General features: G+C 35.5%; 1 protein-coding gene across 1 annotated transcript; it reads left to right on the plus strand.

Moving 5' to 3' along the window:
• Positions 1-10,557: 10,557 nt before the first annotated feature.
• LOC110687062 lies at positions 10,558-11,502 on the plus strand. The gene has a single exon (XM_021863689.1). The coding sequence runs from the start codon at positions 10,558-10,560 to the stop codon at positions 11,500-11,502; it is 945 nt and encodes a 314-aa protein (XP_021719381.1).
• Positions 11,503-19,567: the final 8,065 nt, after the last annotated feature.

Genomic DNA, 19,567 nt, shown 5'->3' on the forward strand with positions numbered 1-19,567 from the left:
TTTACTTTAACCGTCTTTTGATTAGATTTAGATGCACAAATCTGTATTAATAATTAAATTTATTAACATTTAGTATTCAATCATATGAACAAAAATATTAATCCATAATATTTGTTATTAAATAATAATGTATGCCTGACAGGGTAAAGTCGTATCCCCTAATCAAAAGTAATTCCTAAATCCTCTAACTAATGTAGATAGGGAAGTAGAGTCGAATCCACATAGAAACGAGTCTTTCTATTCCTAATTAATTAAAGTAATCTAAATTATAAAGTAACTAATACGTAAATTTGGATAATAAATTAAACTACGGGGATTAAGAACAAGGAGAAAACAATATATAAAAGGATCTAGGGCATAGGTTCACCAATAAATAATATTCCAGGGTAAAACATGATAATCAATCATCAATGCATACATTAATCAGATCATAAAGAGCTTTCGCTACGTATTACAATCACACAATTAATTTACCGGTATTAAATCTCATCTTTCGAATCTCGACTCAACCATTTATAAATTAACCTGCCTATTGAAACTAGACCTAAACATTAATTCTGATCTGTCGAATCTCGAATCAATATTGTTAAACTCATGCGTAAAAGATCTGCGCAAATCTAGTCACAGAGCATTAAATCAATCAATAGGAAATTAATCTAGCATTGATAATAATCAACAATAAATTACCCCTTCATATTATTTATGGTTCCCCATAAACCCTAGAAATAAAACTACTCACACATAATAAAAACTAAAATAATCAAAGTAGTAAAGCAAGATATGATCAAAAGAATAAAATAAACAACTAAGATTAAGAGAAGAGAAATCGTTACCAAAATTAATCTGGAATTAAGAATCAAGTTAAGAACAAAGTGTATGAGAGAGAAAACTAATCTAAAAGCTAAGTAGAGATAGAAAATCTAAGAAATAATTAAGAGAGAGTAAAGAAGAGTACTAAACTCGTTTTATGGAGAAGTATTTATACTTCGTAAGAATCCTAAAATAAAACAAACTTAAACGTCGAATAATTAGCTCATAACAATAACACGTGCCCGATCGGGCGAGGTACTGCCCGATCGGGCGTGCCTTTTTCCTCTCAAGTACATTTCTCGCGCCAGCCTTTCTTTTCTCGCCCAGCCGGGCGCGCCTCCGGGAGCCAGCCTCTTTGGCCGGGCGGCTCTCTTAGGCCACTATTTGGACTACGATTGGGCTGCAATTCTTCGGGCCAATCTGAATTTCCTCTTCAGGTTTTGAATACTTGGTCCAAATGCCCCGGTATCATATATACCGAGCCCTTAATAACCGGTTCGATGGCTCTAACCGACCCTGGGCTATATAATCTGGTCGTGCTTCTCGAATGCTCGTAATTGCTTCATAATAAATCAGGAAATGCTCCAAAAGTGCAAATCCCTGCAAAAGTCAACCAAATCTACGAAAAACTCTAGAAAACACCAATTAGTAATAAAAGTGGCTCTAAAGAGCCAAAAACACTACTAATTATGACCAAGAGAATGGGGTAAAACACTATATAAAATAGACACATCAAACTCCCCAAGCCAAACCTTTGCTTGTCCCTAAGCAAAGATCTCATCAATGTATAAATAAATATGCTTCACCCAAAAAGTAAAAATCAAGCACAAAAAATTCAAAGTAAATCCAATAAACATGCTTCAAAATCAATCAATCAAATCTATCCAATTACCTTTCTTCCCTAACAATTGTCAAATAGAGAAAACCACAAGAGCATATAGAATTCAAGGCCAGTGCTCACACACTCAACTCTCATTTGTGTGGCGAGTAAAAGATGTACTCGATCGCTCTCCAACCAACCCCTTTATGTGAACAATGCCCTCTCAACTCACACTCTCGTATGTATAAAAAGATGTACGCTCAACCTACTAGTCGACTCGAAATATGTCAAATCATAACTTGCATTGATAAACAACACTTTCACATTCATACAACTCTATGCACAAAGGTCGGAAGGTCTTTAAAGCTTGTAATGTAAGACTAGGGTCAAGGATAGGAATCATTTGGGAAAAAGTGAGAGAAAAGCTATGCTTAAGGGAGAAAATCCTAGTAAAACCCAAGATAAAAAAAAAATTGATCAACATCTCCTACATAACCAACTCTAACATCAACCAAATATATTTCAATTATAATAAACAATCCCAATACTTACAATTTCACTCATAAGATATAATAATAAAGAATTAGAGTGAATAAACAACTTTATTTCCAAACTTGAATTTTTCATTGAAGCTCAATTTTTTTCTTTTGATCAACCTCCAACTAGAACATTTGAATATTGGACATTTTTTTCTCTTTGTTTTTTTTTCTTTTGAAGTTCACTTATTTTTTTTTCACTTTTTTTCTTTTTCTTGAACTTCTCTTTTTTTTTTCATAACATCATGCTTTAATTTTTTCAAGAAGATATAACTTTCAAACTCATCAAAAATAAACATGATCAAGAATAAAATAACTTCTCAAAACCCACCCAAATTGTGCAAATAATAAGCACACTACAAACTCCCTCACCTCACTCACTAATAGCTCCCCCAAGCCAAGCTTGGGACTAGTAACCAATGGGGCAAAGTAGGCTTTTAATGTGGCTAATAACCAACAAAAAGGTCAAGGCAACAACATGGGTAGCAAGAAGGGACCAAATGTATCTACAATCATCTGGAGGCTACCTAAAAGAATGAACGCCTTCGTCCTCCACAATGTGCATAATAATGAGTCATACAAACACTACTTATAGTCGCAAATCAATACTCAAATTCATTGACATACCAGGAACTAACACACATTCCTAACCAAATCAACTAGTCAAGCACTATATTCACAAGTAGTTGGCAAAATTGACTCATGTTAAGGTTTCAAGACAATCAAACATCAAATCATGATCAACTAATCCACAATATTTATCATCATATACCAATAATTAAAACAAATTTTCTCATGTAAGGGGCACAGGGAAGCATGCATGATTTATAATTCATTGGAACGTATTTTTTGCATTTTTTTTATTTTTCAATTTTTTTTGTATCTTTTTCATATATAAGAAAGCAATAAAACTAACCTAGAAAGCAATAAAACTAAACTAAGAAAACACACCAAAAATAAAAGAAAAGAGAAAAAGAAAGATATCAAATCCAAAATCTCCCCCAAGCCAGAATCAGACAATGTCCTCATTGGCTCGGGAACTAGCCCAGCATAGCTAGTCCTGATCATCCTCATCCATGGAGCCGAACCCTGCACCTCCACTGCCACCTGCACCACCTGCACTAGAAGAGCTACCACCAAAATAGTCAGCATGAAAACTCCCCCCCCCCCCGCCGATCCCCCGAAAGGAATGTCCTGGCCGTACCCATGGAAGGCAGAATAGTCAGTATAAATGCCATGGGCAGTGGGATCCCTATCGTATCCCTGGGGTGGAGGCTGAAACCAGTCAGGGTAAATAGCATCGTCGGGAATGTTTCCTCGACGAGCATAATCATCGTACATAGGGTAGAGAGCTCTACCCTGGTTCTTCTCCAGGTACCCTAACCTCTGGTCTATGGAGCCTACCATCCTCCTAAGGTTAGTGTGAGAATGCTCAATACGTCCTAAAGCCTAAACTATACTCTGAAGGTCCCAAACTGTGCCAGAGTCGAGATGGGGGACGGAGTGAGACATGCGAGGTGGAGAAAATGCCACCTCGGGCTGAGGCCGGGGTGGTGGAACTGGTGGTGGTACTGGTGGTGCTTTCCCCCTAGAGTTGGCAACTAAAAGTTCATACGTGTAGGATGGTTGCCCGGGGGGAAAGGCGGTCAAGTCAGGACTAGGTAGGGGAAAGATGGACAAAGGCTGCTCGGTCCCAGTCCTAATACACCAGTGGGGTGTCTGATCACTGTCCAGTTGTACCAACCCCAACTCCTCAAAATACCTAGCAGTCATATAAGTATTTAGACCACAGTTGGTTAGTTGGTGGGGTCCACCCTCAACAAAACCGGCCTTTTTCACTGCTATTCTAGTGATAAGGCCTCCTATACGAATGGTGGATACTGGCTGTGACATGTCTGCTCAAATGGTGGATAATGTACCTACCCATGTTCAGTTTCCCAAACCCAAACACATAGTGTCCTATAACAGCTGGTTCGTTGGTTTCGGCGTCTTGGGGCTCGTTCCTAACTAGAAAACACAAACCAGCAAATCTTTGCCAGATTTTTGGGATACGGTTATGAATAGGTTTGAAATAGCATGTTGGGGGTCAGGGGTAGGCAAACCAGTCAGAGCATAATAAATGTCACCCATTTTATATTCAGCATGCCATTGGTATGATAATTCAGAATTTAATTCAAACAATTTACAAAATTCCACATAAGTTAAACTAATATTTCTATTGTTCAACCTAAAAAATAAATTTGGTCCATTTCTACTATTTACAACTTTCAAAGAAGATAAGAATTCACAAGTTAATTCACGGTATGTAGGATAATGCATATCAACGAATTTTCTCATTCCTATGTCGTTTAAAAATCGTTTCACAAAATCATACAAACCATAAGTTTCTAAAGTAGGGCGGTGTAACCATCGTGAAGGAATTACCTTGCGCCCGTGTTCTAGCCGCTTATTTTGCTCCTGGCTAGCAATACGGATCGTTGGCCAGTATGAGAGTTGTAAATCTGGATCATACTTCTCCCTCGAGCTAGAACTCCTACCGAAAATAGATCGAGCCCTCTTTGAAGCCATAGTATAAAATGGCTATGAAAAATAATTTGAATGGATTTTGATAATTTTCTATATAAGATTTTTGAGGATGAAGAGATGATTAAGAATATGTAAATATATTTGGATTTGGGTGAGAAATGGAGAAGAAAACTTAGAGAGAAGGTAGAGGTTGTATGGTTTTAGAGAGAGAAAGTTATAGAGGAAAGAGAATAAGAATGAGAAAAGAAAGAAGAAAGTAGAAAGAAGAAAAAGAAAGGGAATTAACCCCGGATGTGTGTCGCGCCCGGTCGGGCTGGCGTTCGCCCGATCGGGGGATTTGAATATTTTTCTGCCATGCTCTCGCGCCCGGTCGGGCGTGCTGCGTCCGATCGGGCGATCTAATGCCCGATTTTTCTTCGAATTTTGCGCCCGGTCGGGCAGCATTCGCCTGATCGGGCGGAAAAATATGTTCGTATACGTCAAATCTCGCGCCCGGTCGGGCGAAAATTGAACTTTTTCAACCCTTGCTCTCGCGCCCAGTCGGGCGGGCTTCGCCTGATCGGGCCCGAGGTTAATTGGACGATTTTCTTATTTTCTTCTTTTCTTCAAATTTTGGCTAACTCTTTTCTTTCAAACCTGTATAAACACTCATAAAACCCGTTAAATTCCCTCGTCTCTCCTCTCATAAGAAAAAGAAAGAGATACTAGTCTAAAAAGCATTAAAATACGGGTTGTCTCCCGCAAAGCGCTGGTTTATTGAGGTCCCGCACGACCTTCTTACCAAGAACAATAACTAGGACCCTTGGCCAAATGCTTGGTCGGGTGGTTTCTCACCCGGTCGAGCGGTGATTAGGCCACGACGCGGCTTCCTGACATACCCTGTGGGACGTCAATTCACTTTGTCTGGTGGATCCTCCTTGACTTGGATTCGGGGTTCTTCAATGCTACGCACTAAAGATCCCTCTTTGATCGAGGGTTGCTTCAAACTGTTACTACATTTAGCACTTGCAACTCGATCTGGCGGAACACTGACCGTAGGCTCAATTTCCACAACTTGCTTAATTAATTCCACCTTTTCGTCCTCAGAACCAAGACCGACAGTGTAGAGGGCTCTTTCTATTGCATCAACTTCCTTCTGCCATTTGTCTATCTCATCTGAAAGGGATGCAACACAAGATACCGCCTCCAAGGGCTCTTTTTCAAGAGCTTGGGGCTTGTTAGAATAATTATGAACCACATTAACACTAAAGCACTTCTCCTCTGTCATGGGGCTTTTAGGGGTATTATTTAGATTAAAAATAATTTAACCGTCCCCTACTGATAGTGTTAATTTACCAATTCTCACATCTATAATTGCTCCTGCAGTGTTAAGGAATGGTCTACCCAAAATGATTGGGGTTTGCATATCCTCTGCCATATCAAGAACAACAAAATCAACAGGTATATAAAATTTACCTACTCTAACGGGAACATCCTCTAAAACACCTAAGGGGTATTTGAATGAACGGTCGGCCATTTGTAGAGTAATATTAGTAGCTTTTAATTTACCCATATTTAACTTGGAACACACAGATAATGGCATAACACTAACGCTAGCACCCAAATCACACAATGCATTATCAATCATTAGATTGCCTATATGACAAGGGATAGAAAAGCTACCCGGATCTTTTAATTAAGGTTGAGATTTATCTTAAAGTATGGCACTACACTCTGCAGTGAAAGCTAATGTCTCTACCTCATTAATAGACCTTTTTCTTGTCAATATTTCTTTCATAAATTTTGCATATGCAGGAATTTGTGTGATTAATTCAGTGAAGGGAACTGTTACCTTTAGATCTTTTACCATCTCCAGAAACTTACCAAAATGCTTGTCCAAGTTTGTCTTCAAGTGACGATTGGGGAATGGAAGTTTGATAACTGGCTTTGGAGCATTATTGCTCTTATCTAGAGTTGCCACCTTCTCTGGGGTCGTACCAAGCAATGTAGAATAAGATATATTAGTACTATGCTTTAGCCCTGTAGGGCTATTAGCTACATTGTCTAGTTTAACGGAATCAAGATTAGCATGATTTATTAAAACAGGTTCATCAAATCTGGGCAAAGGGGGCCCTTCATAGTTTTAACCACTCCATAGAGTAATTTAATAGGCTTGATCCGTAGGCATGGTTGGCTGTGCTAGCAGAGCTCCCTATTGGCGGGCTTGTAGAGTAGCGGAAAGTTGCGCAATTTGATTATCTACAATTTTATTATGTGCTAGAATTGAATCAATTTGTGCATCTCTACTCTCCATGTGCTTCTACATATTAACCATCATCGCTCTAATTTCTACCAAAGCAGGGTCGGAAGATGAGGAGTGTTATTGTGGTTGGTTCTTCTGGCCAGCATTGGGATGGTAATATTTCTGCTGTTGTTGTTGTGGCGTCTGTGGTTCTTGTGGTGGTTGATTTTGAACATTAGTACTCCGGTAGGAAAGGTACGGATGATTCCGGTACCCAGGATTGTAGGTGTTGGAGTATGGGTTATTCTGCCTGTAAGCTTGAAAGGCATTAACTTGCTTTACAAAACTCCTGCAATCTTGTTCTCAATGACCTAAAATTCCACAATTTTCACAGAAAGCCTCATTAGCATTATTATTTATTGCAGAAACATTAGCTACATTAGCAGTGCTAAGATTATCTAATTTCGGGCAGATAGAGGTTAATTGAGCTTGCAAAAAGGATACGGAGTCAACATTATGCTTCCCCTTGTTAGCAAAGCCTCTAGGATTCCCATATTGGGAATTATGTATCGCCATATCTTCAATAACCTGACCTGCATCATCAACATTAAGATTCATAAACCTCCCACTAGCTGCAGAAACTAAAATTATTCTAGATGAATTTCCAATGCCATTGTAAAAGGCCTGGATTAATTGGCATTGTGCCAGATTATGGTGGAAGCATTCTCTTTGTAGGTCCTTGAACCTCTCCCAAGCCTCGTATAAAGTTTCATCGGCTTCTTGGGCAAAGTTCTGAATTGCACTCCGTAGTACGACTGTTCTCTCTGTAGGATAATACTTGTTAAAAATTCAAAACAAGAGTTTCCCAGTCAGTTATACGAAGTGCAGTTCTATTTAAACCATTAAACCATAATTTGGCTTTTCTAGTTACAAGACCCTGATTTGGTCTTGTGTGACCCCGACTTTCCTGATGGTATTAAAATACTGACAATAGTATGCAATGTGAAGATTTGGGTCTTCACCCTTAGCTCCACTAAATTGCTTCCTCTCTATCATCGTTATAAATTGAGGTTCAATATCAAAATGTATCCCATCAAGAGCCGGAGTGGGAGTGAGATGTGGAAAATCTGTAAGCTTTGGTTGTGAGTAATCACTAAGCTTCTTTGGAGCCGTGATCTCCGATTCTAGATCTGATGATACCTCTGAATCGCTAGAACCAGCTGGAGGATCTCGGTGATTATTATTATCACCAGAATCCGCCAGAATTTGCTTGTAAAAATTCTTCTATATATGGAAGGATCGTTCAATCTCAGGATCAAATGGGACGTACCCTAATCTGGAACACCTGGGTATAAACAAAAAAACTAAAGCAAATATGAGACTTGCCTCAAAGAACTAACGTTCTCTGAGACAAAAAGAAATAACCTAGACTACAAAAATAATCAAAATTAAAAATAAAACCGTTTCCCCGGCAACAACGCCAAATTTTGACAGGGTAAAGTCGTATCCCCTAATCAAAATTAATTCCTAAATCCTCTAACTAATGTAGATAGGGAAGTAGGGTCGAATCCACAGAGAAACGAGTCTTTCTATTCCTAATTAATTAAAGTAATCTAAATTATAAAGTGACCAATATGTAAATTTGGATAATAAACTAAACTACGGAGATTAAGAATAAGGAGAAAACAATATATAAAAGGATCTAGGGCATAGGTTCACTAATAAATAATATTCCAGGATAAAACATGATAATCAATCATCAATGCATACATTAATCAGATCATAAAGGGATTTCGCTACGTATTACAATCACACAATTAATTTACCAGTGTTAAATCTCATCTTTCGAATCTCGACTCAACCATTTATAAATTAACCTGCATATTGAAACTAGACCTAAAAATTAATTCTCATCTGTCGAATCTCGAATCAATATTGTTAAACTCATGCATAAAAGATCTGCGCAAATCTAGTCATAGAGCATTAAATCAATCAATAGGAAATTAATCTAGCATTGATAACAACAATAAATTACCCATTCATATTATTTATGGATCCCCATAAACCCTAGAAATAAAACTACTCACACATAATAAAAACTAAACTAATAAAAGTAATAAAGCAAGACATGACCATAAGAATAATATAAACAACTAAGATTAAGAGAAGAGAAATCGTTACCAAAATAAATCTGGAATTAAGAATCATGTTAAGAACAATGTGTATGAGAGAGAAAACTAATCTAAAAGCTAAGTAGAGAGAGAAAATCTAAAAAATAACTAAGAGAGAGGAAAGAAGAGTATTAAACTCGTTTTACGGAGAAGTATTTATACTCCGCAAGAATCCTAAACTAAAACAAACTTAAACGTCGAATAATTAACTCCTAACAATAACACGTGCTCGATCGAGCGAGGCACCGCCCAATCGGGCGCGCCTTTTTCCTCTCACGTACATTTCTCGCGCCCCGCCGGGCACGGGTTCGGGCGCCAGCCTTGCTTCCCTCGCCCGGCTAGGCGCGCCTCCAGGCGCTAGGCTCTTTGGACGGGCGACTCTCTTGGGCCAATATTTAGACTACGATTGGGGTCCAATTCTTCGGGCCAATTTGGATTTCCTCTTCGGGTTTTGAATACTTGGTCCAAATGCCCCGGTATCACATATACCAAGCCCTTAATCACCGGTGTGATGGCTCTAACCGGCCCTGGGCTATAATATCTGGTCGTGCTTCTCTAATGCTCATAATTGCTCTATAATAAATCGGGAAAATGCTCCAAAAGTTGAAATCCCTGCAAAAGTCAACCAAATCTACGAAAACATTATTAAACACCAATTAGTAATAAAAGTGGCTGTAAAGAGCAAAAAACACTACTTATTATGACCAAGGGACGGGGGTAAAACACTTTATAAAATAGACACATCATTGCCCATTATAGCTAGTAATTATCTCTTTTATGACTACCTTAAGTATGGTCTTAATAGCATCCTTGTAACCCTCCTTTGTCATTAGTCCACATTAACCCTCTCATTAATGGACTCTTAATTGTTCATATAAGTTACAATGTTCACATCTTGTATATATATATATATGGTCATGAAATGGATGAATATAGACAATACAATTACCATCTACATCTCTCTCTAATCTTCTCCCTTTTCCCCTTATTTTATAATACTTTATCAGCACCATACTCCAAACGAAACTATTACATTGATTACTCCGTAAGTATACTAGCCAAGAAAAAAAAGTCCAAAGGTATTCATTTTATAACATTAGTTAACACGTATCAAATATTGATGTTAGGAATTGTTCTATATCATGATGTTACTTTATGATTATATGCGGTTCTGACATACTAAAGTTCTTAGTTTATGATTATATCATGATGTTAGTATATGCGTCCACTTTCATAGAATTTTTCACCTTCACCTTATATGCTTCCAAATTATGTTAGTTGATGATTATTAGATATCATATCATGATGATATTAATTTTGCTTCTTAACATATTTTACGAGACATTTTAGTAGTATAACTCATGATATCCGTTTCATATGTGATTAAATCATTAACAGTATTATTATTGTTTTTATGTACTATATGTTTATTGTATGCTATTTAATCTTGTATTGTTATTTTGTATAGTGAAAATGTCGAACCTTGCCAAGCTTGAATTTGTGGCCCTTGATATTATCGGAAAGAATTATTTATCATGGGTGTTAGATGCTGAAATACACCTAGATGATAAAGGCCTTAGTGAAACCATTAAGGAGGCTAATGAGGCAATACCTCAAGATAAGGCTAAAGCCATGATTTTCCTTCGCCATCACCTCCATGAAGGGCTCAAAAATGAATATTTAACTATGAAAGACCCACAAATCCTTTGGAGTAATCTAAAGGAAAGGTATGACCACCAAAAAACAGTGATACTCCCTAGAGCTCGTTATGAATGGCTGAATTTGAGATTGCAAGATTTTAAATCTGTTAGTGAATATAACTCAGCTATGTTTAAAATAAATTCTCATTTAAAATTATGTGGAGAAAATATTACTGATGCAGAAATGCTTGAAAAGACATACTCCACTTTCCATGCAAATAATATTGTCATGCAGACACAATATAGAGAAAAAGGTTTTAAAAAATATTCTGAATTAATATCTTGTCTTCTTGTGGCTGAACAAAATAACGAGCTGTTAATGAAAAATCATGAATCACCTCCTACTGGCTCTACTCCATTCCCTGAAGCGAATGTGACAACCCATAACGGGAAAGAAACTAAAAACAGAGACCATTCCAGCAGTAGTGGTCGAGGTAGAGGTCGTGGTCGCGGTCGTGGCCAATGGCGTGGTCGCGGTCGTGGGCATGGTTTTAATGGATATGGTAGAGGTCGTGGAGGTCATTACACAAATTCACATTCCCACCAAAAGTGGGAACGTAGGGATGATAAAGAAAAAAATGAGATCAATATATGTTACCGTTGTGGAGGAAAAGGTCATTGGTCTCGGGTTTGTAGAACTCCAAAGCATCTTGTTGAAATTTATCAAGAATCAATGAAGAAAGGAAAGAAAGTTGAGGCAAACCTTGTTCTTGGGTGATTTTGATTTTGGCAATGCAAATCATTTCGATGTTGCTAATTTCCTTACTTCCCCAGAAGGGAATAATTTTGATTTTGGCAGTACAACTCATTTAGAAGTTGTTGATTTCTTCAATGCTCCGGAAGGGAATAATTAAATTTATATTATTTTGTGCCAACTTTAAGTATTAGACTTTATCTAATTATTTACTTATGTTAATTTGTATGGTTGTAATAAGGGCTTTTGCTTTATGAATTTATGAATTATTTGAGTGTTTTTATTGATTTATTTATTTTATCATATTTATTTTTATGCTTAATATTTTGACATATATTTTATTTCATGAAGAACATGGATATTACTCAAGTACAATTTGCTCTGAATGGTGAAGAATTATGTCTTGCTGACAGTGCAACTACTCATACAATACTTAAAAATAAAAAATATTTCTCTCATTTGATGATGAAAAGGATTACTGTGAGTACCATATCGGATAGTACAAATATCATTGAGGGCTCCGGAAGAGCCACTATAATATTGCCTTGGGGAAATGAAATTAAAATAATTGATGCTTTATACTCCCCATTGTCTCAAAGAAATTTATTAAGTTTTAAGGATTTTCGCAACAATGGTTATCATATTGAGACAATCAATGAAGATAATAACGAATTCCTTCAAATCATAAATACAAATCAAGGCTTAAAACATGTTTTGGAGAAATTACCTACATTCTCCAGTGGTTTGTACTACACAAAAATCAATGCTATTGACGCTCATGCTATATTAAACCAGAAGTTTACTGATAATTTTGTTGTTTGGCATGACCGGTTAGGCCATCTCGGTTCAATAATGATGCGAAAAATAATTACGAATTCATGTGGACATTCTTTGAAGAGCCAGCAGATAGACATAATAATTTTTCATGTGCTGCTTGCTCAGAAGGCAAGTTAATAATTCTCCCATCACCAGCTAAAATTAATTTTGAATCAATTAGTTTTCTAGAACGTATACAAGGAGATATTTGTGGGATCATACATCCCCCATGTGGACCATTTAGATATTTTATGGTTTTAATTGATGCATTTACTAGATGGTCACATGTGTCTTTGTTATCAACTCGTAACCTGGCGTTTGCGAGATTACTTGCCCAATTGATTAAGTTACGGGCACATTTTCCAGATACTCCTATTAAGACTATTTGGCTTGATAATGCTAGAGAATTTACATCTCAAGCTTTCAATGATTATTGCATATCCATTGGGATAAATGTTGAACATCCTGTAGCTCATGTTCATACACAAAACGGTCTGGCAGAGTCAATTAATTAAACGTATTCAGTTAATTGCTAGACCATTGCTTATGAAATCCAATCTCCTAATTTCTGCTTGGGGACATGCTATATTACATGCAGCAGCACTAATTCGCATTAGACCAACAAGTTATCATAAGTTCTCCCCATTACAATTGGTTTATGGTCAGGAACCAAATATTTCCTATCTAAGAATTTTTGGATGTGCGGTTTATGTTCCAATAGCTCCACCACACGCTCTAAGATGGGTCCTCAAATTAGGTTGGTAATATATGTTGGGTTTGAATCCCCGTCAATAATTAAATATCTTGAGCCTACAACAAGGGATTTATTTACGGCTCGTTTTGCATATTGTCATTTTAACGAGTCACTTTTCCCAACATTAGGGGGAGAAAAGAGAGAGCTGGAAAAAGAAATTAAATGGAATGAATTATCATTATCTTATCTTGATCCTAGAACTAAAGAATGTTAACTGGAAGTTCAAAAGATAATTCATTTACAAAGTTTAGCAAATCAATTGTCAGACTCGTTTGCTGACCCAAAAAGAGTGACCAAGTCACATATTCCAACTGTAAATGCTCCATTTAAAATTAGTGTCCCGGAAGGACAAAATAAATTCTCTAATGAGTCTAAACCACGTCAGAAACGTGGAAGACCAATAGAATACAAAGATAAGAATCCCCGAAAAAGAAAAGGAGCATTGATTGATGATGGTCAAATTGAAGAAACAATTTCCGAAGGATCTCCAGAAGAGACTTCAGACATGATACAAGAAGAAATTCAGGTCCTGATAATGAAGAAATTTCAACAAATTATATCACGTCTGGAATTACATGGAACCGAAATCGAATCGACGTCGATGCTGTTTTTGCATGCAATGTAGCATTAGATGTTATGTATAATAATGAGGATCATGAACCAAAATTCATTGAAGAATGTAGACAAAGAAATGATTGGACAAAATGAAAGAAGCAATTAAAGCAGAATTAAAATCTCTTAGAAAAAGAGAAGTATTCTGACCTGTAGTCCGTACACCTAAAGGTGTAAAGCTAGTGGGATATAAATGGGTCTTTGTGCAAAAGAGAAATGAAAAGGGTGAAGTTGTAAGATATAAGGCACGCTTAGTTGCATAAGGATTCTCACAAAGACCTGGTATTGATTATGAAGAGACATATTCTTCTGTGGTGGATGCAACTACTTTTAGATTTCTGATTAGTCTAGCAATAAGAGAAGGACTTGACTTACGTTTGATGGATGTAGTCACAACTTATTTATATGGCCCACTAGATAATGACATTTACATGAAGCTTTAGAAGGATTCAAGCTGCCAGAAGCAGCAAAATCTAGTTCTCGAGAAACATTTTGTATTAAATTGAACAAATCTCTTTATAGATTGAAACAATCTGGGCGTATGTGGTATAACCATATAAGTGAATATTTTTTAATATAAGGTTATAAGAATGATCCTATCAGTCCATGTATTTTATAAAGAAATTTGGATCAGGATTTGTCATAATTGCGGTGTATGTTGATGATTTGAATATCATTGGAACTCCTGAAGAGATTTCAGTGACTGTCAATTATTTAAAGAAAGAGTTCGAAATGAAAGATCTTGGAAAGACAAAATTCTGCTCGGGGTTACAAATAGAGCAGGAACTCCTGAAGAGATTTCAGTGACTGTCAATTATTTAAAGAAAGAGTTCGAAATGAAAGATCTTGGAAAGACAAAATTCTGCTCGGGTTTTCAAATAGAGCACCTAGAGAATGGAATCCTTGTGCATCAATCAACATACATAGAAAAGGTTCTTAAAAGATTTTCTATGGATACAACACATCCATTGAGCAGCCCTATGATTGTACGATTACTTGAAGTAGAGAAAGATCCATTCCGACCTCAGGAAAATGATGAAGAAATTCTTGGTCCTGAAGTACCATATCTTATTACAATTGGAGCACTAATGTACCTTGCAAGTCATACACGACCCGACATATCATTTTCAGTTAATTTATTAGCAAGGTTTAGTTCATGTCCAACTCGGAGGCATTGGAATGGGATCAAACATTTACTTCGTTATCTTCAAGGTACGAAGGGGATATAGGTTTATTTTTCCCAAAGTTGTCCAAAGAAAATTTGATTGGTTTTGCAGATGCAGGTTATTTATCTGATCCTCATAATGGTCGATCACAAACTGGATATGTGTTCACATATGGTGGTACTGCCATTTCTTGGCATTCCATAAAACAAACCATTGCCGCTACTTCTTCCAATCATTATGAGATTTTAGCAAATCACGAGGCTAGTCGTGAATGTGTATGGTTAAGGTCGGTTGTTCAACATATAAAAGAAGTTTGTGGTTTATCATCTGGGAAAGAGGCACCGACAACTTTATATGAGGATAATGCAGCTTGTATTGCTCAACTTAAGGAAGGATACATCAAAGGTGACAGAACAAAGTACATCTTACCCAAATTTTTCTTCACTCATGATCTTCAGAAGAATGGAGATATAAAAGTATTGCAGATTTGTTCAAGTGAAAATTTAGCAGACTTATTCACTAAGGCTCTTCCGACCGCAACATTTAAAAAGTTAGTTTATCGTATTGGATTGCGCCGTCTCAAAGATCTTCAGTGATATAATAATGAGGGGGAGTAATTCTGCGCTGCACTCTTTTTCCCTTATCTATGGTTTTTTCCCACTGGGTTTTTCCTGGAAGGTTTTTAATGAGGCAGCGTATAAGCGCATTAAATCTCTCTTAGATAATGGGCATCCAAGGGGGAGTGTTACAAAATAATAATGTATGCCCATTATAGCTTGTAATTATCTCTTTTATGACTACCTTAAGTATGGTATTAATAGCATCCTTGTAACCCTCCTTTGTCATTAGTCCACATTAACCCTCTCATGAATGGAATCTTCATTGTCCATATAAGTTACAATGTTCACATCTTGTATATATATAGATGGTCATGAAATGGATGAATATAGACAATACAATTACCATCTACATCTTTCTCTAATCTTCTCCCTTTTCCCCTTATTTTATAATCATATTACTATTTTTAAATTCATATACAATTAAAGTTTACATATGAATATTTTGTAAATATATATACTTAGTATTTAAAATTACAAATCATCATTCTCATCCTGCCACATCTGAACTTATTTTTTTTCACAAATGTCATTTATAACCTCATTTAACCTTTTTTTATCCCTTTCTCATTTTAAGAAACACTAGCTTTAATTCAATACATGTATGAATGTTGTTTGGTTCACTTTCCCCAACCTAATATCTTCTAAAATTATATTCAATTTTCACCCCTTCTTCTCTTTTATTAAACATATTATAGAATAAAAATTTATATTGTATACAAATAAACAACCCGTGCATTGTATATCTATAATTCTATAAATAACCCATGCATTGCACGGGCTAGGAGACTAAACAACAAAACAAGTCGATTCTTAAATACCAATAGAAGAAAATAAAATGTAAAGCTAGGTAGTTGTTTAACCAAATTGTTTTTCAAATTGTGTACACGATGAAACGTATGGTCTTCTAGGCTTCCATTACCCTTTTTAAATAAATTGTTAATCATGCCAGTTAATAAGTCGCAAGATTAAATCCGCCCCTTATAAAATTAATATCCTAGAAAAATTAACACTTATAAGTTATGACTAACTTTCTTAATTATGATCATCGTTCATCACATTCAAGAATTCCAAGGTATTCAAATTCTAAAACATGCATGCATCTTTGCCAGCAAAAAGTTTTACGTTTATTTGGGTGAGATATTAGACGAGTTTATATAGGATTGAAAAAACTACTGAACTTAAAGAGGTGATAATTTTATTATTAGATATGATAAATTTTCTTAATGCACTTATAATAGATAATTAACCTTTTTTTTTTTTTTTTTGCTGAAAAAAGAGGAGAATATAGTTTTAGTTTCAAAGATTTTTTTTCTTAATTTTTTAGTTAATCTAAAACTAATATTTTTTTTGGAAAATTCTATTTGATAACACCATCTTTTTTATTTTTCTCAGTGGTGGATTGCGAAAAAATTTATTATGATTCGAAAACTTAAATTTTTTATATTAAGTCAACTATAACATTAATGATAAATTTTAACTAAATATTTTTTTTTCTAAATAATTAACTTTAGGTTTTTTTTTTTTTGCATTTAAATGATTTTAGATATTTACACATTTCCCTAAGCCACCAACCTGCCACCACTCCAGCCACCCCATCCCACGCCAACGCCCAACCTCCGCCCTTGCCGGCATGTCGTCATCCCCCGCCTTGTCGCACCTCTCCCCACCCCCCTCCCGAAACTGCGCCTCCTTCCTAGAAAGTTCAAACCCACCTTCCTCCCCACTAAAAACCTTAAAAACCTTTGATTTCCCCCTCTCAAAATCCCCAACCGGCCGTCGATGACCTTTCCTCTACCCTCTCTCTTTATGCTCACCTCACCATCATCTAAAAATGCGAAAGCTTTAACCAATTCGCAAATTTTACAAGCGATCGGAACCCTATATAATCTACACAATTGAATAAGGGTGGGGGTGGAGGTGTGGGTGTGAGGGAAAGGGAAGGGGCTGGGGTCGCCGGCTAGCGAAGGGGCACGATGGGTGTCGTCTAGGGGAGGGAAATTATGATGCGGTTGGTGTTTGGGGAGGGGTACAGTGGTGGTTTAGGGGGAAGGAGAGGTGCGGCAGAGGTAGGGAATTGTTGTAATTGGTAGCAGAATTGCTATTTGTGGTAAGTTGTTGCGATGTTTCGTGTGGTGGTGGCAGTTTGAAGGTGGTTTAGTGGCGTGGCTATTAGAGATGTGGCAATGGTTAATTGTGGTGGTTTTATTGGTGCTTGTTTGGTGTTGGATGTAGGGCAGTGTGTTGTGGGAAAGGTGAGTAGGATAAAAGAGAGGGGATGAAGATGATGATCTTGATGATGACATGTTGGGTTTGAGTGAGGATATTTTAGGAAATTGAGTGTACTAAGTGAGGATATTTTAAGAATTTAATTTTTTTTTTATATAAAAAACTTGTTAAAATGGTCAAGAGTTAAATAAATTGTTTAATTAAGTACACCATTGAAAAATTATAAATATTTCAAGTTTACCAAGGGTAATAAGTTTATTCGCAATTCACCACTGAGAAAATTAAAACTACGGTGTTAGCAAAGAAAATTTAACTTTTTTTTAACAACTTATATTTTTTAAAAAATTGAATGTGATTTCACATTTATTTTTTAGGATTTTTTATATAAATTTTTTATTATAATCACATCCCACTTTTCACTACTTTTTTATCTAACCCAATTTTTTATATTCATTGAACGTGAATTTCATTTTTGTAATGTTTAATAGTCTTTAATTAAAAAATAACATTTCCTTTCTCATATTTAGATAGAATTTCCAATATAAAAACATAATATTGAATTTTTAATTAATTTAAATTTTAGTTCTAATCCTACGTGGCACTTTAAAATAATAATTTTATGTGGCATAATTCTTTATGTAATGCTGTAAAAATACTAATCCTACATGGCGCTCTAAGAATTTTTTTAAAAATAAAAATCCTACATGTCTCTCTAAAAAATCGGAAACAAAAACTCTCTTTTTAAAATTTTAATAGTAGTTAATAAACTAAATTGTTTCTTTTCTCATATTTATATAAGATTTCCAGTATAAAAAGATAATATTAGATTTTATAATTAATTTAAATTTTAATTCTTATCCTATGTGGCGCTTTAAAATAATAATCATACGTGGCATAACCCTATATGTAACGTTGTAAAAATACTAATCCTACATGGCTACATGGCACTCTAAGAATTTTTTAAAAATAAAAATCTTACTTGACTATCTAAAATTGGGGAAAAACTCCCCTTTATATATACATGTATTAGATTTATATTCATATGGTATGTTGTTAGGTTACTTTGAGTACTTATATCGCTATCTTTTTAAAATTATGAGTAAACTCTTAAAAATAATGGCGGGACTATTATATCCATTAAAATTCTTATTTACGCATTTGACTTTTTAAAATTATGACCACACTTTATGAATTGTGTTGAGGTGATTGTGTCCCTACATGTTTATTTGCATATGATATTCGCTCTCATTAATCTTAATTGTTTTTTTTAACTCTTAAGCATAGCGTGCGGACTTTTATACCCTTTAAACTATTTATGAACATATTTTACTTAATTAACGCTACTAACAACGTCAAACCGAAAGAACTTCTTTACATAGCATAGCTATGACGCGTCTAACTATTATTCAAAACATTAATGTTTCATAAAGTTTACTAATTTAATAATAATTACAAAAATTCATACCAAAAGTTATGCATTAATAACTTTTTCCTTAATTTTCTCCTCTCTCCTCTTTTAGAGTTTTAGTTTTCTTGGCCGTTTAGGCCAAAAATAGTCTAATTTCATCGGATATTATACTATCTACCTATTCTTTCATTAAATTCTGTTTTTTTTTTCTTTTATTTGTTTTGCTATATGTTGTGTTCTTTCTATTTGTCAGAGTCTTTCTTTATTTGCTTAGTTTTTCTAATTATATAAAATTTGATTCTCATCTATGAATGAGAATTTTAATTTCAAGAACCTTTAAATAATTGGGAAAAAGATTTGGATTCATATGGGTTTACGATTTTTCATCAACTCTATAATCATCAGAACATAAACGCGGATTGCGAATGTCTTGGTTTGAGCAGTGGAGTGTGAGCTATGCCAAATATGCTAAATATTTATGGTTTTG

This window comes from Chenopodium quinoa, unplaced genomic scaffold (genome assembly GCF_001683475.1).
Source record: "Chenopodium quinoa cultivar QQ74 unplaced genomic scaffold, ASM168347v1, whole genome shotgun sequence".
Lineage (NCBI taxonomy): Eukaryota > Viridiplantae > Streptophyta > Magnoliopsida > Caryophyllales > Amaranthaceae > Chenopodium > Chenopodium quinoa.

What these genes read in the sequence shown, in the direction of transcription:
- LOC110687062 (XM_021863689.1), top strand. Translation starts at nt 10,558, where the DNA reads ATGTCGAACCTTGCCAAGCTTGAATTTGTGGCCCTTGATATTATCGGA.